Source organism: Ixodes scapularis, unplaced genomic scaffold (genome assembly GCF_016920785.2).
Source record: "Ixodes scapularis isolate PalLabHiFi unplaced genomic scaffold, ASM1692078v2 PGA_scaffold1__304_contigs__length_218370807, whole genome shotgun sequence".
Classification (NCBI taxonomy): domain Eukaryota; kingdom Metazoa; phylum Arthropoda; class Arachnida; order Ixodida; family Ixodidae; genus Ixodes; species Ixodes scapularis.
Genome location: NW_024609846.1, coordinates 184,538,179 through 184,561,121, shown reverse-complemented (window position 1 = coordinate 184,561,121; position 22,943 = coordinate 184,538,179). Strand labels below are relative to the sequence as shown.

Genomic DNA, 22,943 nt, shown 5'->3' with positions numbered 1-22,943 from the left:
ATGAACTGCACGCAAGCATACTGATACATGCGAGACACAAGTATAGTCACCTGCGATGGAACTGGGCTAAAAAATTTGTTTTATATCGGTTGAAATTAAAGCACCAAAGCAGACAATTTGTCTCAGTTTTTTATAGCGCAGATCTTAGGCGACAGTCTTAGGGTTGAGCGGCGTCGGCGTCGGTGTAACCGCGCGTTGCATTATAGGGCATTTCCCATAATGCACCGCGCTACTTTTTCAGCAGTCTTGACAAAGGTATCTTCCCAACAGATTGGAATTTGGCTATCGTTCAACCAATTTTCAAATCGGGCATAAAATCCGACCCCTCTAACTACCGTCCTATATCCCTTACAAGCGTCCCGTGCAAAGTGATGGAACATGTCATTTTTCAGCTATCATGAATCACCTCGGCAGGAATGACTACATTTTTCCTAGTAAACATGGCTTCAGAAAAACATACTCATGTAATACTCAACTCTTCGAATTTATCGCTGATCTGCACTTCAACACCCATGCTGGCTCCCAGACTGACGTCATCTTCACCAATTTCGCTAAGGCTTTCGATACAGTTCCGCATGGTAACTTACTACTAAAGATTTCGCACCTTCAAACTTCAAGTAGACCCTTTGATTGTAGACTAGATAGTAGCCTTTTTACGTGGCAGAAAGCAGTCAATTAGATTAAATAACACCCTTTCATCCCAATGTCCCGTCACATCCGGTGTCCCGCAGGGTAGCGTTATAGGACCCCTCCTATTCCTGATGTGCATCAACGACCTCCCATCAACCTTAACGTCCACCATCAGGTATTTGCGGACGACTGCGTGTTATATCGGAAAAAAGCCAACTTCAATGATAGTCTCGCCCTACAGGATGACCTGGACGAAATTGGCCCATGGTGTGTGGAATGGCAATTCAACATCAATACTATAAAATGTCGACAAATAACAGTCACCAAAAAGTCAGATGTGAAATCATTCCAATACAACCTTCTTTCTCTTGAACTTGAAGTTGCCACCTCATATAAATATTTAGGCATTCACGTTACGCATAATTTAACTTGGAACGAACACATCAATCATGTCATACAGATCGCATCAAAGAGACTTGGCTTTCTAAGGCGCACATTGCACCGGGCACCCAAGGGTACGCGTCTGCTTACCTATAACGCTGTCGTTCTCTTCATGCTTGAATACGCAAATATGATCTGAAATCCAAGTCAAGATTACCTAGTCAAATGTCTTAAGGAACTGCAAAACAAAGCCGCGCGATTCCCATCTCTGGAAATTACTCGTATCATACCAGCGTTACGCGCATAAAACAAAATATTGTTTTATGTTCTCCAAAGATACGAAGGAAGATTTCTCGTTTGTGTATTTTTTTCATCGTCTTTATTATAGTGCTTCCACCTTCAAACAGTCTTTCGGTAGACTCCCAGTTCATATCTCAGCCAGAATTGATAACGCACAGAAAGCGGAACCTTATACAGCTCGTATTAATCTTTTTTCTTCATCGCCGTTGTTATTGTGCATTTCCCACTGGAACACCCTGCCTGAATCTGTTACAGCCCAACAAGATGAGGTGTTGTTTAAAAAGAAGTGTGCAAAAATTCTTTTTAAATCTACTCCAAAACTAAGAATCATTGAGCGCGGCCAACAATGTTGTGGTATGTGTGGATCTGCCAACGTGAATTTCTGACGCGATATTTGTTTCTGTTGCTTTTCACGGCTTTTCCCGTAGATTTACCATAGGCTTTTTTACTTTAGAACTTAAAAATTTGCAATCTTCATTATGCTGGAATGTGAATGATGATGTGCTACCATGTTTGAATCAGATAATGTAAACTTTGTTACTCTGTCGTTCTTTTTTTTATATAGTTATTTTTTATAGTGTGCTTTCTCCTGCATACTGTAAAATCCTCGCTCATGTATTCCATCCGTAAGGATGTCTTTGAGCTAAATGAGTGAAATTAAATGAAATATTGACGTCACACGTGACGTAACATGTGACGTTGCCCAGAATGACGTCACGTGTAACAACATGAGGGAAAAATTTCCCGCTAAATTTAACGGAAAAATATTCCCGCTAAATTTAGTGGCAAACTTTCCCTGCTAAATTTAGCGCAAACATTTCTGCGATAAATCTTGCGAAAAAATGTCCCGCCAAAATTAGCGGAATAATTTCACCGCTAAACTTAGAGGGAAAATTGACGTCACGTGACGTCAACACCAATTCAGTTTTCTCGGTAACTTTAGCGGGAAACTTTTTCCCGCTAAATTTGGTGCGGAAATTTCGGCTAAATTTTCAGATAAATTCAGTGGAAGAATGTTGGTAAATTTCCCGCTAAATTTAGAGGGAATATATTTCCCCGCTAGATTTAGCGGAAATTTTTGCTTAATTGAGAAAAAAATATTGCGAAACTTTCTCGCTAAATGGGATCGATGCCGGAGAGGAGCAGGGGAGGGGAGGAGAGGCATACCCTCCCCATAGCACCCTCCCCTCCTCCTCAAGAGCTGCGCTCTAATTTTGCGTTACAGGGAATTGTAAACGTCTTTCATTCTTTTTTTCGCGAATCTTGTTGACATAGTTGTGGAGATCATGAGGCTGTACCAGTCACGGATATCACTCCTGCCAGAGTGACAGTCAAATATGTCACACGAGCTGTAGAAACTAACAGTTGAAGAGACGCAGGGCGCGGAGAATTCTAGGCGTTTTGTTATTGCCCCACAGTCAATGAGATCGCTGTGGTTACGGGATGGTGACTTGGGCTGGGTTACACGGCTTGGATTTGGTGCCCAGTCGCGGCGGTGACGAGCGTGGCAAACCTATTGCACAGCACGGCATTGCTGACCCTACAGTGCCTACTGCGATGAACATCGGAGGCGTATATAAGAGTCACCGACATGACCGCTACTCCGGTTACCTGTTATGGAATTTTCTGCCTTCTCTTTATAACGCGCTTTTAAAAAACAATATTAAAAAAAAAACACTAAAGAGGCTATTTTACCGCTAATATGTGATACAAACGACAGTCTGCAGGCACCGTCAGAGGCAGCCTGTCTAAGGTCCGGTTACTTTGATCATACAAAACGTGTCTTTAGAAATGTTTAAAGGATATGCATGAAACAAACTTGCTTTGAGCATACTTGTGGCATCGTGTTCGGATAATTTTGTGATTATGTCTCCGGCGAACACCTTGTTTTTGTATGATGTAGGAGCAGTCTGACTCCGGCTTCAAGGCTAGCTTCGGAAGTCAAGGGCGTCAGGAATGGACTATAGGGAGTATTCTAGAGAAAACAATTTTTTTTAACATAGCCCATATAACTTTTTTTTTTTTTATATATATATAAAGTTTGTTCACAACAAAGCGCAATGTGTGTATTATAGAATTTGGAAGAAAAGCTGCCGCGCAAATGTATACAAGTAAAGCCGCACGGTGTCAAAATTTATTACTAAAATATTTTGCTAGTTCAGTCAATCTTGATCTTGGGGAAGCGACCTATTTTTGGCACCTATAATTTCTTCTGCTTGTTGAGAAACGCAATGAGGCACAGCCCGTTCCCGAGACACGTGACTGGACTGAACTGCCCTCGAATGCCACAGTGAATAGTATGGACATCTGCTTTTGTTTACCTATTCGTGGGTCGCGTCACTATTTTTTTTTGTGCTGACAAGGCAGGTGAAGGCGAAGGATCCACTCTACCATGTATAATTCTTTATACAGGAAACACTTGGCACACTTCAACGTCAAGAAACCGGCAAATCATTCAGGCGAGGAATATATCTCAATCCAAGAAAATATGATCCTCTCGGAAAGGACAGGTTTTGCGTAGCTCGACCGATTGGATGCGCCGCAGCCTCGGGGTTTCCTCTTTGTATTGGGACCGGTGACTGGCGCCATCTATCGCCGTGAACTTCCTGAGTGCCAGTCGAGAGAGTCTCGTGTGGTGTATCCGCGAAACCAGTGTTCCAGTGTCTCGGTGCGCGAGCGAGGTAATCCTCTTTCTGCGAAGCGCGCGCGCAGCGCGAACAACACGATGCGCATGCGTTCTCGGACGCAGGACTCCCACGACGCTAAAGAAGAATTCGGCGCTGTATGCGCGCTCTATTATGCAGATGGGCGAAGCGGAATGTATTCTCCCTAATAAAGTACTTGACAACAGATTGCTCGCCAGCGTAAAAAAGGCAAAGAAGGCGCGCATAGCCGATTTTCATACAACGCCGTGCCCCGGAGGCAGACATTCTCCGAATCTTCACTGTCGCGATGTCTGTTTCGAAGGAAACAATATGTAGTTCCAAACGCGGCCGCTGCCGCGGCATGGCGTAGAGCGCCAAGATATTTAAGATATTTCGTTCTCTTTACCATTTTTGGAGACCTCTTTCGTTCATATGTCCAAGATTTTCAAAGCATAGAGAAGGCTATAACTCTACCGGTATAAAACACGGATGAGGCGTTCTTTAGTCTTGGCTGTTGTTTCCGTCGAACGGGCTACCATCTCGAACAGCGTTTTTTTAACGCCTTGAATGTGCTACAACAAATGGTAAAAATAAAGTGCAGTTCAGTTCCTTACAACTTTAAGCTTTTGAGAGTCAAATCTGAGAGCAACAGCTTCGGCCTTCCGCAAAGTCTCGGCTCAATTCTGCTATAAAAAAAAAACACACACACACAAAAAAAAAGACGGAGCTCTCCTGTTTGTTTTAATACGTTATATAACTGCTGCGAAGCATAACTCTCTGCTCTAACGTGAGAAATGCGTGCAGGCAACGAAGAGACAGCTAAGGAACGCTCGCCTATCGGTGTGCGCTGCCTGGCGCGCTGTCAGAAACGATCCCGTGTCATATACCCTGCGCCAGGTTCTCGCGTGCTCCCGCTGTCAAGTATTTTCGGGAGAAACGCGCTTCGTGTTTTTTATCCCGAACGTGTGTACTTTTACTGTATCAGCAATAGAGATTTTAAACATTTTTTCCACATGGGCATTTTTGTTTATGCTGCTTCAGAGGTTTGGGGATTCCTGTCGTCTTTGTTAGATTTTTAGACTGTGACGAATGATTCTGCTAGGTTCATATTTACCCCAAACTGGCACCCAGTTCGGTTACTACGAATATCATTCGCACATTTGCCCGTGGTTTTTTTCTTTCTTCAAAGTTTAATAGGCTTTTTTTCTAATGAATTGGGAACTGATTAAAATGTCGATGTTACAGGAGCAGTGCATCGATACTCAGTTGGAATGTTTTTGATATTACATGGCCTTACTGGCACTAGAAGAACCGAAGTATACTCGCACGCAACGCCATAAACAAGGACTGATATTTGTTGTGGTGTAATTTAAAGAATAAAATCGAGCGGTATTTTTTTTAAGCTTTCCTTCGCAAAACTTGATGACGTCCTTTGGAGGTCACAGTCTTGGCATAGTCGCCCAGTGACGGTATTTCAATGCGGCTCATAGATTGACCCAAGCATTGCGCTTCCACTCGATTTTTGTCCGCGGTAATCAATAGAACTTTTGCTAAATTACCCAAGCACCAAGGAGCATACTGCGAGTATAGTTACACGCCCTGCATGTGCTGGCTTCTGCAGCAGAAACTTTCCAGAGAAAATGCCTAAAACAAATGACATCTTGCACGCGGGTTTGTCAAGCTTTATTTTCGTAATTTACCTCGAATTTTTTATAAAGGGAAGGCCAGCGCGTGTGGCGCATGTACATACCTTCCCAGCACTCTCCTGGATGCATGGGTAATTTAACAATAGGTCAATAGACCTGTCTCACTAAGCGTTCCACGCATGCATAACGCCGCCATAACTGTACATCACAAGCATAGCTTCCTCCATCCTCACAAAGCCTGGCTTTTTGACGACGGAGCGATAGAGTGCACTGTCGCAGATTCGGAGCGCGAAAGTCTGGTAGCACAGCGCATCACACATCCATTTCTAGGAGAACCTGGACGTCAGCGCACAGCTTTTGCAGCGGCGGTGACCCGAAACACACTTGTTCACTCGGGAGAAGTGTGTTTTGGCGTCACGCCGCAGCGGGGTGCGAGTCACGTGGCTCTCCTCTCATCCGTTGTCTGTCGCTCCACTGTTTCCATTTGTCAGTATATAGGAGGCTAATGGCGAATTCCACTGGTCCTTTTGAAGCGCGCCGGGATCGACTTTTCTCGAGCGAGCCTATTTCACAGGGCGATCAGGATCGAGACCGACGAGTGTCAGTAGTCGTTTTGGATTAGCTCCCGCTCCAGATCTCGATCTGGATCCGAGGAAAGTCGCTCCAACGATTTCGGGGGGTTCAACCGGAAGCCAGACGGGCCAGCCCTCGGCGCACACACGTGACTTCCTTTCTCGTGGGGCATCTCGCCTGATCTCGCCCATTTCGCCTCAGAAGAAGAAGCACGCCACGGGCTGGGCTCTTAGATTGTCTCGACATCCGAAGAATTCGTAATGGCCGCTTGCTTACCCCTTGGCTCGCCAGCCGGTTCGTTTTCCAGGAAGGAGAAGACAAGGTATTTGCCGCGCTACGGGCATTCTGGCAATCTTTGCTAGAAGCGCCTGGGCCATTCCTGCAGCTCGAGCGTCGAGCACGTGTTAGCGCCGCGATTGTGAAAACGTCTTCGAAACGACCGCGGCGGCCGCGGAAGGTTGATTCCCGGGCAGTCGAATGACGGGGAGGCATCAGCCGATCCCGGAGCAGTGGTCATGTTCCGCTTGGGATCCGTAGGCAGCTCGACCCCGTTCGGATCGCGTGCTCCAGTGCAGATCTGGGGGGCTAAGCTCGCCTCCGGCTGGAATCTCTCTGATGCCACGTCACGAGGGAGGGGAGGAGCTTCTTTTGACTCCGCCCCGGCGAGTTTCCCACTCCCCCTCTTACATTTCCGCCCCCCCCCCCCCCCCCCCCGGCGGCGGCGAGTTCCCCAGCGTAGCTCCGATTTTTCCCTACGCTCCGCAGTGAAGGGTTTTTATTTTATTTAAATCGGGGGATCGGTGGCCGGCTGGGCTAGCGCACACCAGCTCGGAGCACGTCGAGCGAAAGGACCGTTGCAGAACCCAGGATGCTGGGTTCAATCCCCACCCCTGCCCGTTTCGATGTTGATGAGCATCGTACCGGCGTGCAGTCGTGTAACACTACTGCGGGATGGACGTTAAAGACCCCAGGCTCGCGGTTGTACGGCACTGCATGGCTGAATTTCGCATCTACAGCTGGGAGAATCTTCCCCGTTGAGGCAGACCACGTTTTAGGCAGTATCAACATATATACAGCCCATTTTTTTTTTTTAATTTAAATCGTAAACGACAAAAAAGAATAGGTAACAGCAGGGATGCTAATTATACAAACATTGCTTGGATGTGGGCTAGTTGACTAGACATTGTGATGGTTTGCTGCGCCACGTAGATGCAAGAAAAACTTTCTTGATAAAGATATAAACTAAAGCAGAGTATAGACGAAAAACAACATACATGAATGGCGCAGACTAACAACTGTGTAATTTCTTTCTCATCTTTCTCCCCCCACACAGCCACAATATATATATATATATATATATAACGGGCATGGTGGCGGGAGGCCGAAGGCGTGGGTATAAAACTGAGAAGAAAAAAAAAATATATATATATATATATATATATATATATCTTCCTGACGAAGGCCGGACACCGGCCGAAACGTCGAAGATTAAATCGTCCGTTGTTGCTGTTTTTCACTAAGGGTTTTTTCTTCTCAGTTATATATATATATATATATATATATATATATATATATATATATATATATATATATATATATATATATATATATATATATATATATATATATATATATATATATATATATATATATATATATATATAAATATATATTTTTTTTTTTTTTTTTTTCAAAGTAGGGTGCACGTGGAGTGAAAGCTCGCGCTGCAGAACCCAGGATCGTGGATTCACCCCCACCCCTGCCCTTTTCGATGTTGATGAGCATCGTACCGGCATGCGGTCGTGTATCACTACTACGTGGTGCACGTTAAAGACCCTAGGCTAGCAGTCATATTGCACTGGCTAAATTGCTTATCTACAGTAGGTGACAATGTCGCAATGTTCTGGCATGTTCTCCTGCTGTATGAACAACTAACGGCCAATTTGTTTGTCAAAATACGGTGTGGAAGAAAGATGAGAAAGAAATTACACAGTTGTTAGTCTGCGCCATTCATGTATATTGCTTTTCTTCTATCATCTGTTTTAGTTTAAATTTTATCAAGTGCGTTTATCTTGCATCTACGCAGCACAGCAACCCATCAAAATAATTGTAAAAGCCTGTAGGTAATGGTAAATTGCGATCCTGGTTGCAGACTGCCGTAAAAACACATTTGTTTCTAGGATTCACTTTGTAGGATTTGGATGTAGGATTCACGACGGGGGCGACGGTTCATTCACGGCTCCATCGCCTCAAGCCCGGTTCGCCACGCAGATCATCGCACAGCCACCTTACCACGTCTTTCGAGAGGCGATAGTGTTGCTGAAAATGAACGTCGTCCATGTCCAACACATTGGCGTGGTTTAAATACCTATGCCGACGGCAAAACACGAACGAAAACGCTGCCATTTTGGACGCTTCTCCCTGATCTCGCGCCCAACTCGCCCAAACTCGCCTAGGTTGGAGCCGGCAAGCTTTTCCCATCCGCGGCGGCTTCTGCCACGTCACAATGACGTCACCGCATCTCGCCGCGAGTTCCGAATATGCAACTCTCCGACTGCCTCAAACCCTCCGTTTAACGTCACGATCTAGGGAGTGGCGACGCGTGTCGTCATGCACGGCGCCGACCAATCGCGGCGGTCGGCGAGTTTGGCGGAGAACTCGCCTCGATCTCGCCGCGCCGAGCTTAGCCCCCCTGATCAACTGATCCCGGCGCCCTCCAAAACGCCCAGTGGAATTCGCAATATGTCACAAGGGGTACGCGCCCGTGCACAATACAGCTCGTGCCGGCTCGTGCTCTGCTCGGGCAGACGTCCAGCAGGATCGTCGCGTGTGCAGAAAGACTACAGATCCCGCGATGCATGGCGACAGCGGTGGCGTACTCGAACTGGCTGGTGATATTGGTCTATACGGACTGCAAGTTTTTCTGTTTCTTCTGCAGGTGTACGGTGACGTGAAAACGCCGAGCTTTGATTGGCTGTGAATGAAGGATAGTGGGTAAACCTTGAAGCAAGCTGCCTTGAGGTCTACCCACTGTCCTTCCAATCGGAGTCAATCAGAGCTCGGCATTCTGACGTCACCGCAACCCCTGCGCAAGAAGCAGACGATCTTGCGCTCGGAATTGCTCGAAAAGCACCGCGGTAGTGGCTCGTGCCCAGTCGCTTCAATTACGACAATAGCCACAGCCTAACAATGTCTCGTACTCAGCGCGTGTCCTGGGCTTTGCCAACCCCAGCGTGTTGCTATGATAAAAACTGGTGGCGTATAGTCGGCTCCAGACTACGCGGCCGCTTGTTCTATACTCCGTTTACCTTAAGCTGAGACTAGAAGCGCCGCCTTCAGCGCGAGCTCATGGATTCTGAAGTGCTTTGGTTGCGCATGCGTGGGCGTTCGCACTAGGTTTAGCAAGGGCAGAAAGCTCGCGCTAAAGGCAGAGCTTCTAGTCTCAGCTTAAGGGTGAACACATTATAGCTGCGTGTTTCATTCTAAGTTGTATTTACGCATAATACAAAAATAATTGCACCGCCCTTTTATTGTGCGACCGTATGCGTATAATTTCTGGCACTTTGAGAGACATTTCTGACACTTTGAGAAAGCAGGCGTCTTCTATTTTGCCAACCCCTCCGCGTGGCTATGATTAACGTTTGTGGCATATGTTAAGCACCTGGCCACATGGCCGCTTGTTCTGGATCCGAGTTGTGGGAATGAACGATGGTCATATTTCTCGAATGTTTTTGGCGACTGCCTTGGCCTGGGAAAAAAAAAAAAAAAAAACGAAGGCAAGCTTATTCTGTAATTAACGTTAGGGAGTGATTCTAAGTAGTATTTAGGAAAAGTAAAAAAACTCGTTTCATGGCTCATTTAAAAATGAAAAATCTGCTTTTCTGTAATAGGGGACGGTTTTATGGGCACAGACTAACGCTGTGTATTTGCTGGGCTCAGCATCCATGAAGCAAGAGGGGAGCCGTCACAATCAGTAGGCTCATCATCAAGTGTATAATTGTAAAATATAACTTTCTAGGACAGCTGTAGGTAAAGGGTGCGCGTGCACAGCATTGCGCACAGTTCCAAGGCGCGCCGGGCTGAATATATATCTCTGCCTTTATTACCACTGGACGTTGTCCCAAAATATAGTTTAGTTTAGTTTTCAGTTATTGATTTGTGAGTCATACTGCAAGTGGACTCATGAACACGGTCAGTCTTAGAAGCTTCAGAACATTTAGTTCAACTTGCGAAGAGACAACGGGCTTCAAGGCAATCATCAATAATTTGTTTTTCTCATTTTTCTTGCCTTATTTTCAAACTGATACAAAAAAACGCCATCATTCTCGCCCGAAACTTTGTGCGTAACAGGGTGACGCACTTGTGACGAGCATTTTGAGCTCCATTAGTCTCGCCCAATAGATTTTGCGTAACAAGTGACACATTTGTGACGGGTTTCTTGCCATGATATTGGCAGTATATATCGTCGGCGCTCCTAGCAACGACACACCGCTTCTAGGCAACGACGAAGGGATCACCCCGAGTATAGTCGTTCTTCTACGCATCGCTTTAGGCAAAACAATTGAACGCTCCTTGGTGCGTCGGCTTGCCATCGTTACTGGACCCCCGACCCGCCCCCAAGCGGCAAACAGGCCGAAGCAGGCAGACGCGTGCGCGTCTTAGCGTCGTCACGTAATATAGCGTCGCGCTCATCGAGACCGACTCTGCAAGATGGAGTGGCAGCGACGCTGACGCGAGCTTGGCGGCGCTATCTCTGAATCCACTTATGGTGACGTTTGGAGGAAAGGTCAAGAAGGGGAGGGGGGGGGGGGGGGACAGAGAGCGGAAGGCGAAGGCCTCTATACCCGTTTCACCTCAAGAACCAAGGTAAAAAAAGTCCGGCCCCTCGCAGAGCATAACTAATTTCGCCACTTATGTTGATAATTAAGATATACGTAGGTGCATTTGAGATAAGATATATATATATATATATATATATATATATATATATGTGTGTTATCCTATTAAGACGTGCACATTTCAACCACCAAAAACATCGCCTTTTCCTCTGACAAGCAAATCTCGTAAGAACTACTTCGCGCCACGTATGAACAATGCGCAAAACTTCCTTTTTTCTTCAGGTGAAAACGGGTATAGTAGTAATGTCCCAGTCCTAGCGCTACCCTCCCTCCCCCTTCCCCCCACATCTTTTACTTCCACAAAGCAAAACGTGGCATAACTCGTCGTGGCTACTATACCTTTCTTCGTGTTTGGTCCGTGGAACGAGTCGATGACGTGACTGGTATACGTGGGGGTATGTATGTACTGTAAAGCCCTTTATTTTCCCGGCCCTAATTTTTATTATTTGTCGCATTAACCGAAAATCCGTCGGCGTTGTCCTCGAAAGATGATCATAAAACTACGTCATCAAGCACACGCCGCAGAAATGAAACACAAAGAAAAGCATAGCAACGCAGATGCTTTGTAACAGAAGCCGTCGTGAGGCCGGTGGGTAATTCGCCGTGCCTGCGCAGTGGGGGAGTGTTATGTCATCGCCGGAGCGCCGTCTGCGAAAGGAAGACAGGGTGCGCTGCTTATAAGAATGTTGGGCGTGTAGGAATGCTTTTGAAATCCTACACGTAAGCGGTCTTAAGTGCTTTCGGCGAGTTTTGTGAATTAAGCAGCGGGATCGCATTCGCGACCGTTATATTTTGCGAGTTACAAAGGCTGGAATTCGCCTCTATACAGACAATAGAAAAATTCGCGCCCAATAAAGTTCACGAATTTTACAATTCGCGAAAATTAGTGGGTATATAGCGGGAGACCTTTTGTTTCTTTACGGGAGTAAAGGCCCAGTCGGCGAGCTGTTTCCAGCGGAATCAAGGAATCAATGTCGGGTACGCAGAAGAACAGCCCGTGCTTATCAAACGAAATGAAATTAAAAACGCCAAGGAACGTAAAACGTCTGAGCCAGAATCTGAACTCTTGTTTACCGATTACAAGTGAGGTGTGCACACCGCGGCATTATACTTCAACATCACTTTTGACGAGGTCCATCTCTGGCGTTCGAATGCAACGAAACGGACCAGGCCCTATTGCGGTTCCTTCACGTGATACGACATTTGATTACTTTTGGGCACCGCAGATGTGATGTCCACCATGTTCCCCTCTTTAACCACAGTCTCGGGTATTGTACATCACAATCAACATTCACCAGCTCGCCTGCGCACTCTCTGTTTTTTCGTTCGTTTCTTTTCTTTTTTATGTCAGCTAATATGTACTTATCCTTTCTGTGTGGTGTTTTTGCCGTCGACGAATAGTCAGCTAGTTATAAAGCGCTGTTCTTGATATTTCTTGCGGTAATTTGCCGCTGTAAAAATCACAGTTGCAAGCTAAATATTTTACCACACGTTCAAAATAACAAGTATATGTACATCGTGCTTTGTGCATAGCTTTTGTTTCTCGTTTATTTTTTATTTCATTTAACATATTACATTATAAAAAGGGAACGGAAGCATAGCGAATTCAACTGTACCTTTAAATTTGTTAGACAACGACGGCGCTTAATGGCGCATGGAAAACACACGAACAATCACAATGGGCCGTTTCATTTCCATTTTATGTCGTGCGCACTTATACACTTGCAGCCACTATTTCAACCGGAATTTTTATATTAAAGCTTGACAAAACAGCAGTAAAAATGAAAACAATCTTACGCCGGCAGAATTCCCATTCCCATTATTCTTCGCGCTCCGTAACGATTGCTGACATTAAAGAGGCAGAACAAAAAGAAAAAATCGTTCACCCATTTCGCTTTAGCCCCAGCAAGAAACAGAGGTTAACGGCTGGCTACACTTTCCGTGCAACGTTGTACGTCTCCTTATCAGACATGTCCTACTTCCACCTCAAAATACAAGCAGCCCTAATGTCGGCCATTCCGTCCTCACAAAACGATCGGAACAAAGCGGTTCCTCTTAGTTGTTTCCCATTTTTCACTGTTTCCGACTCCGCCAAAACGCCCGCCCCCCTCTTTCTCCTTTTTTTTTTACTTGGTTTTTAATTTTAAGCACGTTCCTTCCCCTTACGAATACGATCTTATTTACAGCTTCCGTTTGAGAAGCGATGGAACGTACATACACATTGCGCAACCGTGTATAACTTCCTTCACATCTATCTGTTTGCTGCCTTTCATTTCAACACCGTATTTCCCGTCCAATATACAAGCTCTTTCTGATTCCCTCATACTTCCTTTTTGTTCGTTCCCTTTTCTCTGATTACTCGGTTGTCGAGCCTGGGTGGCGTTTGTTTTTGTTTTTTTCTTTGTGTATGCGTCGGTATTTTACGGCAACAAGCGCTCGTACATAAAACATTGAGACAAGTGGAAAAGCTGCTGCTGCCGCCTCTCGATTTGTTTGCTCTCTGAGGTAGCTCCTTTAGAGGACGTCGCTTTCTTTTTTCTTTTTTTGTTTTTGCGAAGCCCTTGTTCTTTCGGCGCCTTTGCGCGTTTGACACAAGAAGAAAGCCAGCTTACGGCTGCCTCACAACAGCGAGGTCATTTGCAATCTCTTTCATTTAAGCAGGAAGAGAAAGTTGCGGGGCGGAGTAACAGCTGCTAAGCTACCAGCGGATAACAACGCTCAATACAAAAACGCTGACGCCAAGCCAATTAGAAGCAACTGTCAGTTTGAAACTCAGGAAGGCGTCGAAGTCAGGAAAGCGAAGTTCACGGCAGCGGAGTACAGATGAAGCTGTGTCTTCTGTTGCTCCGCGACGGGTGTGTTTTCTGCATTGCTTTTTGAAAGTTCGAAACTAAACAGCAAAGTCTTACACTTATTTGCGAAACAAACAAAGTGACCTTCTGATGACCCCTGGGTCATTGTTATCCGGCTCTTTTGTTTTATATTCTTCCCCTGACAGCGCATTTATTAACCTAATTTGGCTTCTTTGTTAGGTAACGGCTCCTGTTTTCCAGCGCTTCAGTACATTTCAGTGATTGATAAACTTATTTTGAAGACACTGGTCGTAAAAAGGGCAAGTTGGCTAAACAAATTAGCCTGCCATTGCACAGCACCGCTATGTATGTTTTTAGTTTTTTTAGCATGCTATTTTCTACTACTGCTCCTGACAAAACGCCACTTCCTTTTCTTCTAGCATTATTTGACTGAACTGTCATTCAGTTCGCTTTGCGTTTATCGTGTAATATTGCTTGTGCTCGCGTTCTTATGTCACTTGAATTTACGCGCTTTCAACCTTAAACCTAACCTCGTACTAGCGACGTGCCATGAAGTTGTGGTATAGCGCCTTCCTAGACCCCAATAAAGAAATCACAGTAAACAAAAAACAAAAAACCGTAGCATCGACTTTACTTTGCTTACAGCTCTTCTATATTGAGAGTTATGTTTCCATGTATTTTAATGGTCTGGAATATAACGCTCTCATTGCCGCGCCTCGCTGTCTATAAGAGCCTAATAAACGAAACAAAACTCAGAAGCAGCAGCGCTTGCAACTCTCGAAAGAATCCCACTCTGGAAAAGGCGGAGGAAATTGTAAATTCGATTTTGAAGCTTCCGCTACCTTTATCTCATTAGAGGCACTATACATGGATTCCTCTTCTTGTCGAAAAGAGAGGTGTAGCTGGATTCGATCGAGGCTGCCTTCTCGATGACAAATACAAACCCAAAAGCCCACACGCTATTTAAACAAAAAGAGGACGAATCCGTCGACACAGTGCGCCGTTCTCGAATCATTACCACGGCTCCCTAAAATCGCCACGCGAAAAAAAAAAAAAAGCACTCCCTGTATTTTGGTATGGCGGACGCGTGAAACATGTTCGTAATTCAGTTTGCAGGAAATAATAATACAAATAATAATAATACCAACAATAATAATATATCGTAGACAACTTAGTCCGGCAGACAAGGGCGATTCCCATCACGTCCCTACGGTTCGCTCGTATTTTCCTTTTAACGCAGCCGCGTTTTCCCAGTTTATTTATTTTCACGGACCGAATGGGGCCAAAACGGGGCGCGGGGAGGATGGGGGGGGGGGGGGGGGGTGTCACCCCTGCCGAATAAAATAATCAACTGAGACCACAGACATCGACATCGCTAGCCAGAGTGTCGCTACCTCTTCATGCTTTGCCATTTCGGCGTCTTCTCCCCACGTTCGTTTCTCAGTCTCCAAGTGTCCGGTAGTGATTTTGGCGATGTCTTTATATACTCCTATATATATATTTTCTTTTTTTGCGCAGAAATTTTTATTCTACACGTCTGCGAAGAAATGACTCCGAATCATGGCCCTTGCTATACCAATTCCGATGGCCGACAAAAGGAAGAAAAATGCCGCTAGCATAGCCCCGCTAAATGAAAGTGCAGACGGCGTTTCTTTTCGTAGCTGGTTCCAGCTAAAGTGGAAGGCTACGCCGCCATTCCAAGCACTCCAATGCATGCTTCAGTTTTTGTCTCGGGATTTCTTCGGTGCAATGTGCCCACGTCGGGGAAACCCACGAATGTGCAGGAAGAAAGACTCCGTCACATGGGGCACCGTAAGATAAGTGAACAAGCGTCGAGAGCTTGGCGGGATGCGCTGAGGACCCACTGGGAGTTCGTTGCAATAGTTTATGAGGGGTCTTCGGTGTAGTTACAGAGAATAAAAAAAACTAATATATAATGCATTTACCAACATTTATTTATCGTAGGTAGCCCAATGAACGTTTTCGATGACTCGAAATTCATGCCCAAAAAGTCTTCTACCTAGCTTCGCAGTTTTCCAAGTAATCACTTCCCAGCGCTATGAAAACAGCCAATTATCTTGGAAATCCCAGAGTTGCCTGTTTTTATATTTTATGTTATAACTTCAAGTTTTCCAGTTCAATAGATGACTACTATTTCAAGCGCTCAGCAAAACTAAAAACGCCACTGTTCATTGTGCACATGATAAACATTATACATGAGTGCAGTTTATGTTTCCTCTTGGCTTCATTTAGCCTGGATCTGAGGCACAGTGACCAGGAAGGTCAGAAACCTCTTATAGGAGAAACTACTTTGGGGAGATCAAATACGGTTTCCAATGACTTGAAACCGGCATATTCGTATTAGAGGTAACGTTTTTTTAGATATTGACACAGTAGCAAGAATAATTATTTTAAATGCGATACTCGATATTGTACACCGTAGATCATTTGAACATCCTTAAAATCACGTCTAAAGCGTTCTGAAAATTACCCTCTTGGATTCGCGCGATCTTTCAATTTCTTCCCCATCTTTCTATGGTGCAAACCCAGACATCCGGCCACCGATCAACATTTCAAGCACCCTTCTCAACAAAAAGCAAAAAAAAACAAAAAACAGAAGAAAAAACGTGCGAATAGATAAATGGTTATTGGGTTGAGGAAGCCAGCTTATTCGGTTATTTTTGTTTTAATTATTCTCTCCACTACTTCTTTTTTTTCTCTCAATCTTTTCTTTAGCTCGTCGCCAAAACACCACCCGCATGTTTTGTCACCTCTGCAGTACCACCGTCGACGACCCAACAGAACCAGCCAATGGTCACGAGTTCTTTTACCACCCTAGATAATCGCCCTTTTATAAAGCGTTGTTTCGTAACGATCGAATCCAAGCGTACAGCCGCCTTCGCGTGCGAGGTGGGGCATAGGATCAATGCAGGTCTCACCCCTTTGTCCCGTCTTATTCGGTCATGTTTACCTTCTTTATCCTCCCTTTCTCCGTACCTATTTTTTGTGCTCCTTTCGTTTTCTTTTGGCGTTCAATGACGCGATATTACCGGGACCTCCTGAATTGACCTTCCTCCCGAAATTTCGATCTCGACGCAACCTCCGAGAAGCCCGAACGAGCCTACGCTGTCGCCGTGGCAACCGCCGAGCGAGGAGCCCCGGGAACTTATGCCCGGATTTCCAAACGCACCGCCGCCAGTTTTCGCTGTTAGAGACGGAGCAACGGAAAAGCGCCAATAAGAACAGCATCAGCGGGCGAGCGTCGTCGACACCCCCAAAAACGCGCGCCTCAAAAACAAAAAAAAAAAAAACAAAAAAGGAAAGAAATTGTGGCGTGCACGGCCCAGAAATCAGTGGCTGGATGCCAGAGTATTATAGTGAGGTATCCAGGACGGAGCTTCAGGATTCAGGCTGCTTTACCTGGGTGCGAGAGTAAAGCGCTCAGGGGATTGACTCCGCTCAGTCCTAAGCTGACAGTGCACTGGATACTTAATGCCCGTTGCACCAATCACACGTCTATCCTTCGTCACGTGATCAGGCTCTCGCCCATACCGAGGCGCAGACAGCGAAGTTAGGTGATGAGGGGAAGGCAGTAGATTGGTCTGGCGAGCGGGTAGCTCCCATCGGCCTTTCAGCGTGTGGGTGAAAAGAAATATTGGGCGTCGTGGGGAAAGACCAGGAGTGAGATGCGGAAAAAGCAATTGGGGGGGAAAGTGTTACGAGTTCCTGCTCTGGACCCGAATGCAACCCGAATCGGGGATCGGGGTTAGCCAGAGAAACTCGGTGCGGTGTTTAGGATGGCTGCGCCATCGGCCGCTGCTGCTTCGATAAAGCGTGTGCGGGAACGGACGGCACGGACGTGAGAAAGTCGTGGCTCGTAGGATCAGAAGGTCCGACGATGTTCGGCGTGAGTAAAAAAACGCGTTTCGAAATCTTCTGAAAAAAATAAGAAAAAGAAACCGAACCATATACTAGTTTTCTTGTCTAGGGTGGTTCCGTTTGCGATGAGGTTCTCTTCACGAAATTTCCGTGCGTTGTCTACTTCTGCGTCAAAAAAAGTACTTACTCAGAGAATGTATTTAAGAAAAGCAAAGTTTTCTAAATCATTCTGAACTAGTGCTTTAAGAACACTGTACCTAAATACTCCCCCCATTTCTCTAGTTATTAACTGCTTCGATAAAGTATGTAGCAGCAACGCTTTGTTCGCCGTAATATTCGAGAATAGGACCTTGCTTCGAAATGTACTAGGTTTTATCCAGATTAAAAGTAAGATCTAGCGCGCACTTTGGGAGAGAGTATCCAATTCCGAAACTCATGTGACATATTCTCTTTAACATTTAAAGATAGACGGAAGAATGGTCTTACGCTCGTAGAGTCATTGCTCCACTGCCTTTATTTCTCATTGATCAATAGATATAATCCTTTATAGAATGCTGCCATGTTCTGGTGACGATTATTACGGGTGGAAGAAAAAAAGAAGCGGAAGGGAGCGAGTGCGTTCCAAGCAACGGCGAGCGCGAGACGAGAAGCAGCGGTGAAAGCCAGGGTCGGGCCGCGACGCACGGTGACGGCCAGAGCTGTGAGGGAGGACCAGCCACTACGGTCGGCGACGGCTGCTACGAACAACTCCAGGGAGAGTACGAGACACCGGCTTCTACATCATCACATCAAGCGGTAGCGCTCCGCAAGACACCGAGGGGAAAGACTTGAACTTAATGAAAAGACGGTAGCGGGAACGGGCTATCAGTGTGATGGCGTCACTTTAACTGCCTTCAGTGTTTTGCTTTTCTTATTGCTAATTCTTTTCCTATGGTTTCGCTTCTGGCACGCTCCTATCTTCCTCCTTTTAAATATATCATTTCTTTTTTCGATCCTCTCATGGATGTCGTTTCTCTCTTTTTCTGATTGACGATGACAATTTGGCGAGCCTGCCAGGATTCCATTAATACGCTGGCCTGATCTGTTGTTCCAGAGAAGAGTTCGCGACCGTGACTGGGTACGGGGTTGTAGAGATTGATAAATTGATGGCGGCTGGGAGGGAACTAGGATACACTGAAGACAAGCTTAAGGTCTGGGTTGAGGGGGAGAAAAATATTCGAAGAGAGGAAAGGCTGCAGGCACGGGAGGCAGCAAGAGAAGAGCACGCGGCGCAAGGACGCGCATGTGCGGCGCAAGAACGCGCATGTCAAGCGGAATGTGTCCGACTGTATAAGGAACGGGAAGTGCTACAACTCAGAATCATGGTTCAGGAAAGAGGAAATTGCGAAACACGAGGCGAAGGAGGAGAAGGTGGTTCGACTGGATCAAGTCAGAGGGCCAGTCCACACAAACCAATACCGCAGTATAATGAGACGCGCGACGATCTCGACGCGTATTTGCAGAGGTTTGAGTGTACGGCCACAGGCCTTAGATGGTTACAGGACAAGTGGGCAACCACTTTAAGTCTTTGCCTCACAGGAGAAGTCCTGACTGTGGTCGGTCGATAGATTATACAAAGATGAAACTGGCGCTGCTTCAAAGATTCCGGTACACAAAAGAAGGTTATCATGAAAGATTCTGCGAGACGAAGCCCGGGGACGGGAAAGCAAGAAAACAATTTGCAGCCAGGTTGACGGGGTATTTCGATAGGTGAATCGAAGTAGCAGAAATCGAGAAGACTTTGGAGGCTGTCCGGGACAGAATGCTAATAGAGCAGTTCATGACAACTTGCGGTAGTAAGCTCATGGATTTTCTCAAAGAAAGAGACTGCTCGACCCTAGATGACTTGGCTCATAAAGCCGACGTATTTCTGGAAGCGCAGACTCGACCAAGGGCTTTAAAAGCAAAGGTAGAGGGACAAGACCCGAAAACCAGTCCAAGGACAGTCCCTAACGTCGTCAGAGAAGACACAAGGAGGATCCTCCGATGCTTTTTATGCAATAATTTAGGACACAAAGCAGAGAATTCCAAGGGTCGAAATCAACAATACAAACCATCGACAAGTTGGCACTGTGGCCGGATGGGACGGAAGGCCGACAAATGTACTATGAGGGCTGGCGATAAACGACAAGGTTTTTGCCTGTAAACAACCTCCGACGAAACGGCAGGCGAACCAGACGAGACCTACCTCACGTAAAGAACGGCTACAAAATACCAGTGGTTAACGCAGCTGTAGGAAGGCCATCCAAGGTTCTGGTGAAGAATATGCCTGTGGTCAAGGGCCGCATTGGCGCGAGAAAAGTTACGGTACTTCGGGACACCGGCTGCAATACAGTAGTCGTAAGAAAGAACTTGGTGCCCGTTGGGTGCTACACTGGGAACTGTAGCCCCGTATATTTACTGGACCGAACAGTGAAATACTTACCTGAGGCGGAAATTGTGATCAACACACCCTTTCTGGCAGGAAAAATCGTGGCGAAGTTCATTGACAATCCCCTATACGACTTAGTGCTCGGCGATCTTCCGCAAGTGATAGATCTCAACGATTCGAACCCACATTGGGGATGCGATCAACAGCGAAGCGACGAGATGAAGACACCTAATGTCCAGAATGTTGGTCACCAGCTGGACAAGAAAGACGAGGTACCAGAGAGAAAGGACCACAAGGAAGCTTCTCCGGACGACTTGGAAAACACGTATTTGGGATTGATAATTCCGCCTTCAAGTACTGCGGGACTGGGAGAGTCAACGAAGAATAAGCGTGGGAACAAAGCGGAACCTCCACTGAATGTGCCACAGGTTCCGATTCTCGAGACGACATTCGAGAAGCTTTCGACAGAGCAGAGGAACGATGCGTTCTTGAGGAAATGTTTTGACAAGGTCGAAAAGGTGGTAAAGAAACACAAGTGTCATACGAAGTATGAAATGGTGATCAAGAACAACCTGCCCTTTCGGAGCTGTATATTTTCCACCGGGAGGAGTATAGAGCAGCTGGCTCTCCCAGCAAGATTCCGAACAAGTGTAATAGCATTGGCACACGATGGTGTCATTTCAGGCCACCAAGGCGCGAAGAACACGCTCGCGCTAACGGCTGAAGAGTTCTCTTGGCAGGGCATGCAGAGGGACATCATGAGGTATGTGCATTCCTGCGATGTATGCCAGCGCACGGTGCCAAAAGGCAGAGTAGGCAAAGCGCCTCTTGGGACAATGCCTGTCATTGAGGCACCTATCAAGAGAGTGTCGATCGACATCATCGGTCCGATCAACCCATCTGCGAATTCGGGCAACCGATATATTCTGACCATGGTGGAGGTTGCCACAAGGTATCCGGATGCTGTCCCATTGAGAACCATCGGCACGGAGAAAGTGGCAGGACCCTTTGTAGAAATGTTCTCTAGGTATGGAATCCCAAATAAAGTCCTTAGCGATAGAGGTTCCTCCTTCACGTCAAACCTCATGAAAGGGGTAAGCCGGCTGCTGTCCATGAAGCATCTCATGACTACACCCTATTATCCGATGGGGAACGGATTGATGGAAAGATTCAATGGGTCCATCAAACAGATGATTAGACGAATGTGTCAAGAAAGTCCCAAGGACTGGGACAGGTACCTACCGGCACTACTGTTCGCCTCCAGAGAAGTGTCACAGGCAAGCCTAAAGTTTTCGCCATTTGACCACTATACGACCGAAGAGTTCAGGGACCTTCGGCCATCCTTAAGGAGATCTGGACCAACGAGGCGCTCGAAGACGACGTGAGGACGTCCTACGGTCACGTACTGGAGCTAAGAGAGAGACTACAAAGAACATGCGAGTTGGCTCACCGCTTCTTGGAAAAGGCCAAGATCAAATACAAGGAGCACTATCGCAAAAATAGCGTCAAGCGACAGTTGAAATAAGGGAACTTGGCCCTCATTCTCCTACCAAGCGACCACAACAAGGTTTAATGTAGTGGAAAGTACCATTTGTAGTATCCTGCTGAAAGAACGAAGTGGACTACGAGCTCGATGTTGGAGGACACAAGAAGGTATTCCACGTGAATATGCTGAAAAGATATCAAGAGAGGTTCGAGGTCGACCGGAGGCAGCCAAGCTGCAGCGCGGCAACCCAGGGCCATGGGGAGGCTACACTTGCTGGGGATGCCAACAAGGCATCAACGCTTGAGAAAGTGACTGTACATTACTGGAAAGGGGTCACGGTCAACGACAACCCGGATGATGAAGAGAAAGTTGAGGCGTGGAGGTTGATCGAAGAGTATAAGAGAATATTTTCAGATCTTCCAGGTCAGACTAACTTGATCACGTGCGACATGAAATTGACCACCGAGGAGCCTGTGCGGATAAGGCAACATGCGTTGCCAATTTCCGCCCAAGAGACAGTCGAAAAGGAGGTCGCGGAAATGCTCCGACTGGGCGTTATTGAACGGTGCACATTACCGTATAATGCGCCGGTTGTAATTGTTAGAAAGAAAGTCGGTTCTAAGAGGTTTTGCGTTGATTACAGAAAATTAAACGACGTGCTTAAGGTAGACGCAGAGCCGATTCCAAGAGCGGACGTCACCTTCGCCAAGGTGGGCCGTAAGAAGTTTTTCTCTAAGCTGGATCTAGTTGTTCTATTTTACAGAATACTTGTTACCTTTGTTCCCTTTGTCAGCCTCTTTGGGGCAATGTTACAACCTACTAGGCGCCGAAGAGACGACCGGCACGTCTTACCTGCCCGCTAGCATTTTCATATTGTGAGAAATTTTATGCTTATAAGGGGTCACTTGAGGTCTTTTGTTCGGGTCTTTCTTTGGGTTGATGGGGTCACATTTTTAACTTCCTTAGTAATTTCTCCACCGCCCCCAGCAAAACAGACTCCTTTATAAAATTTAAAAGCGCTAACAAAGACGAGGACAAAAAGGGAAGCGAACAGGACGAGCTCTTACTTTCAACTGAACATTTATTTAAAAACAGCTAAGGCAAACGACCTCCGACAAAAATACACTGAATCACTCAGTGGCGTCAGTCATCACCACATGTCAATAAAATCACTCTCTTTTTGGTGCAGAAAATTTGACGGCTGGCTAACGCAGCCTTCAGTGCTTTCCTTCTTTATAGCATGCGCTTCAAGCACTTCCCTCGCAGCTTTTTCACGAGCCCT

At 46.1% G+C, this 22,943-nt stretch overlaps 1 protein-coding gene across 1 annotated transcript; it reads left to right on the top strand.

Moving 5' to 3' along the window:
• Positions 1–20,069: 20,069 nt before the first annotated feature.
• On the top strand, positions 20,070–21,700 carry LOC120840907. Its single transcript, XM_040211684.1, has 2 exons — positions 20,070–21,409; positions 21,496–21,700. Exons 1-2 carry the CDS (start codon positions 20,070–20,072, stop codon positions 21,698–21,700), a joined length of 1,545 nt encoding a protein of 514 aa, XP_040067618.1.
• The last annotated feature ends 1,243 nt before the right edge of the window (positions 21,701–22,943 follow it).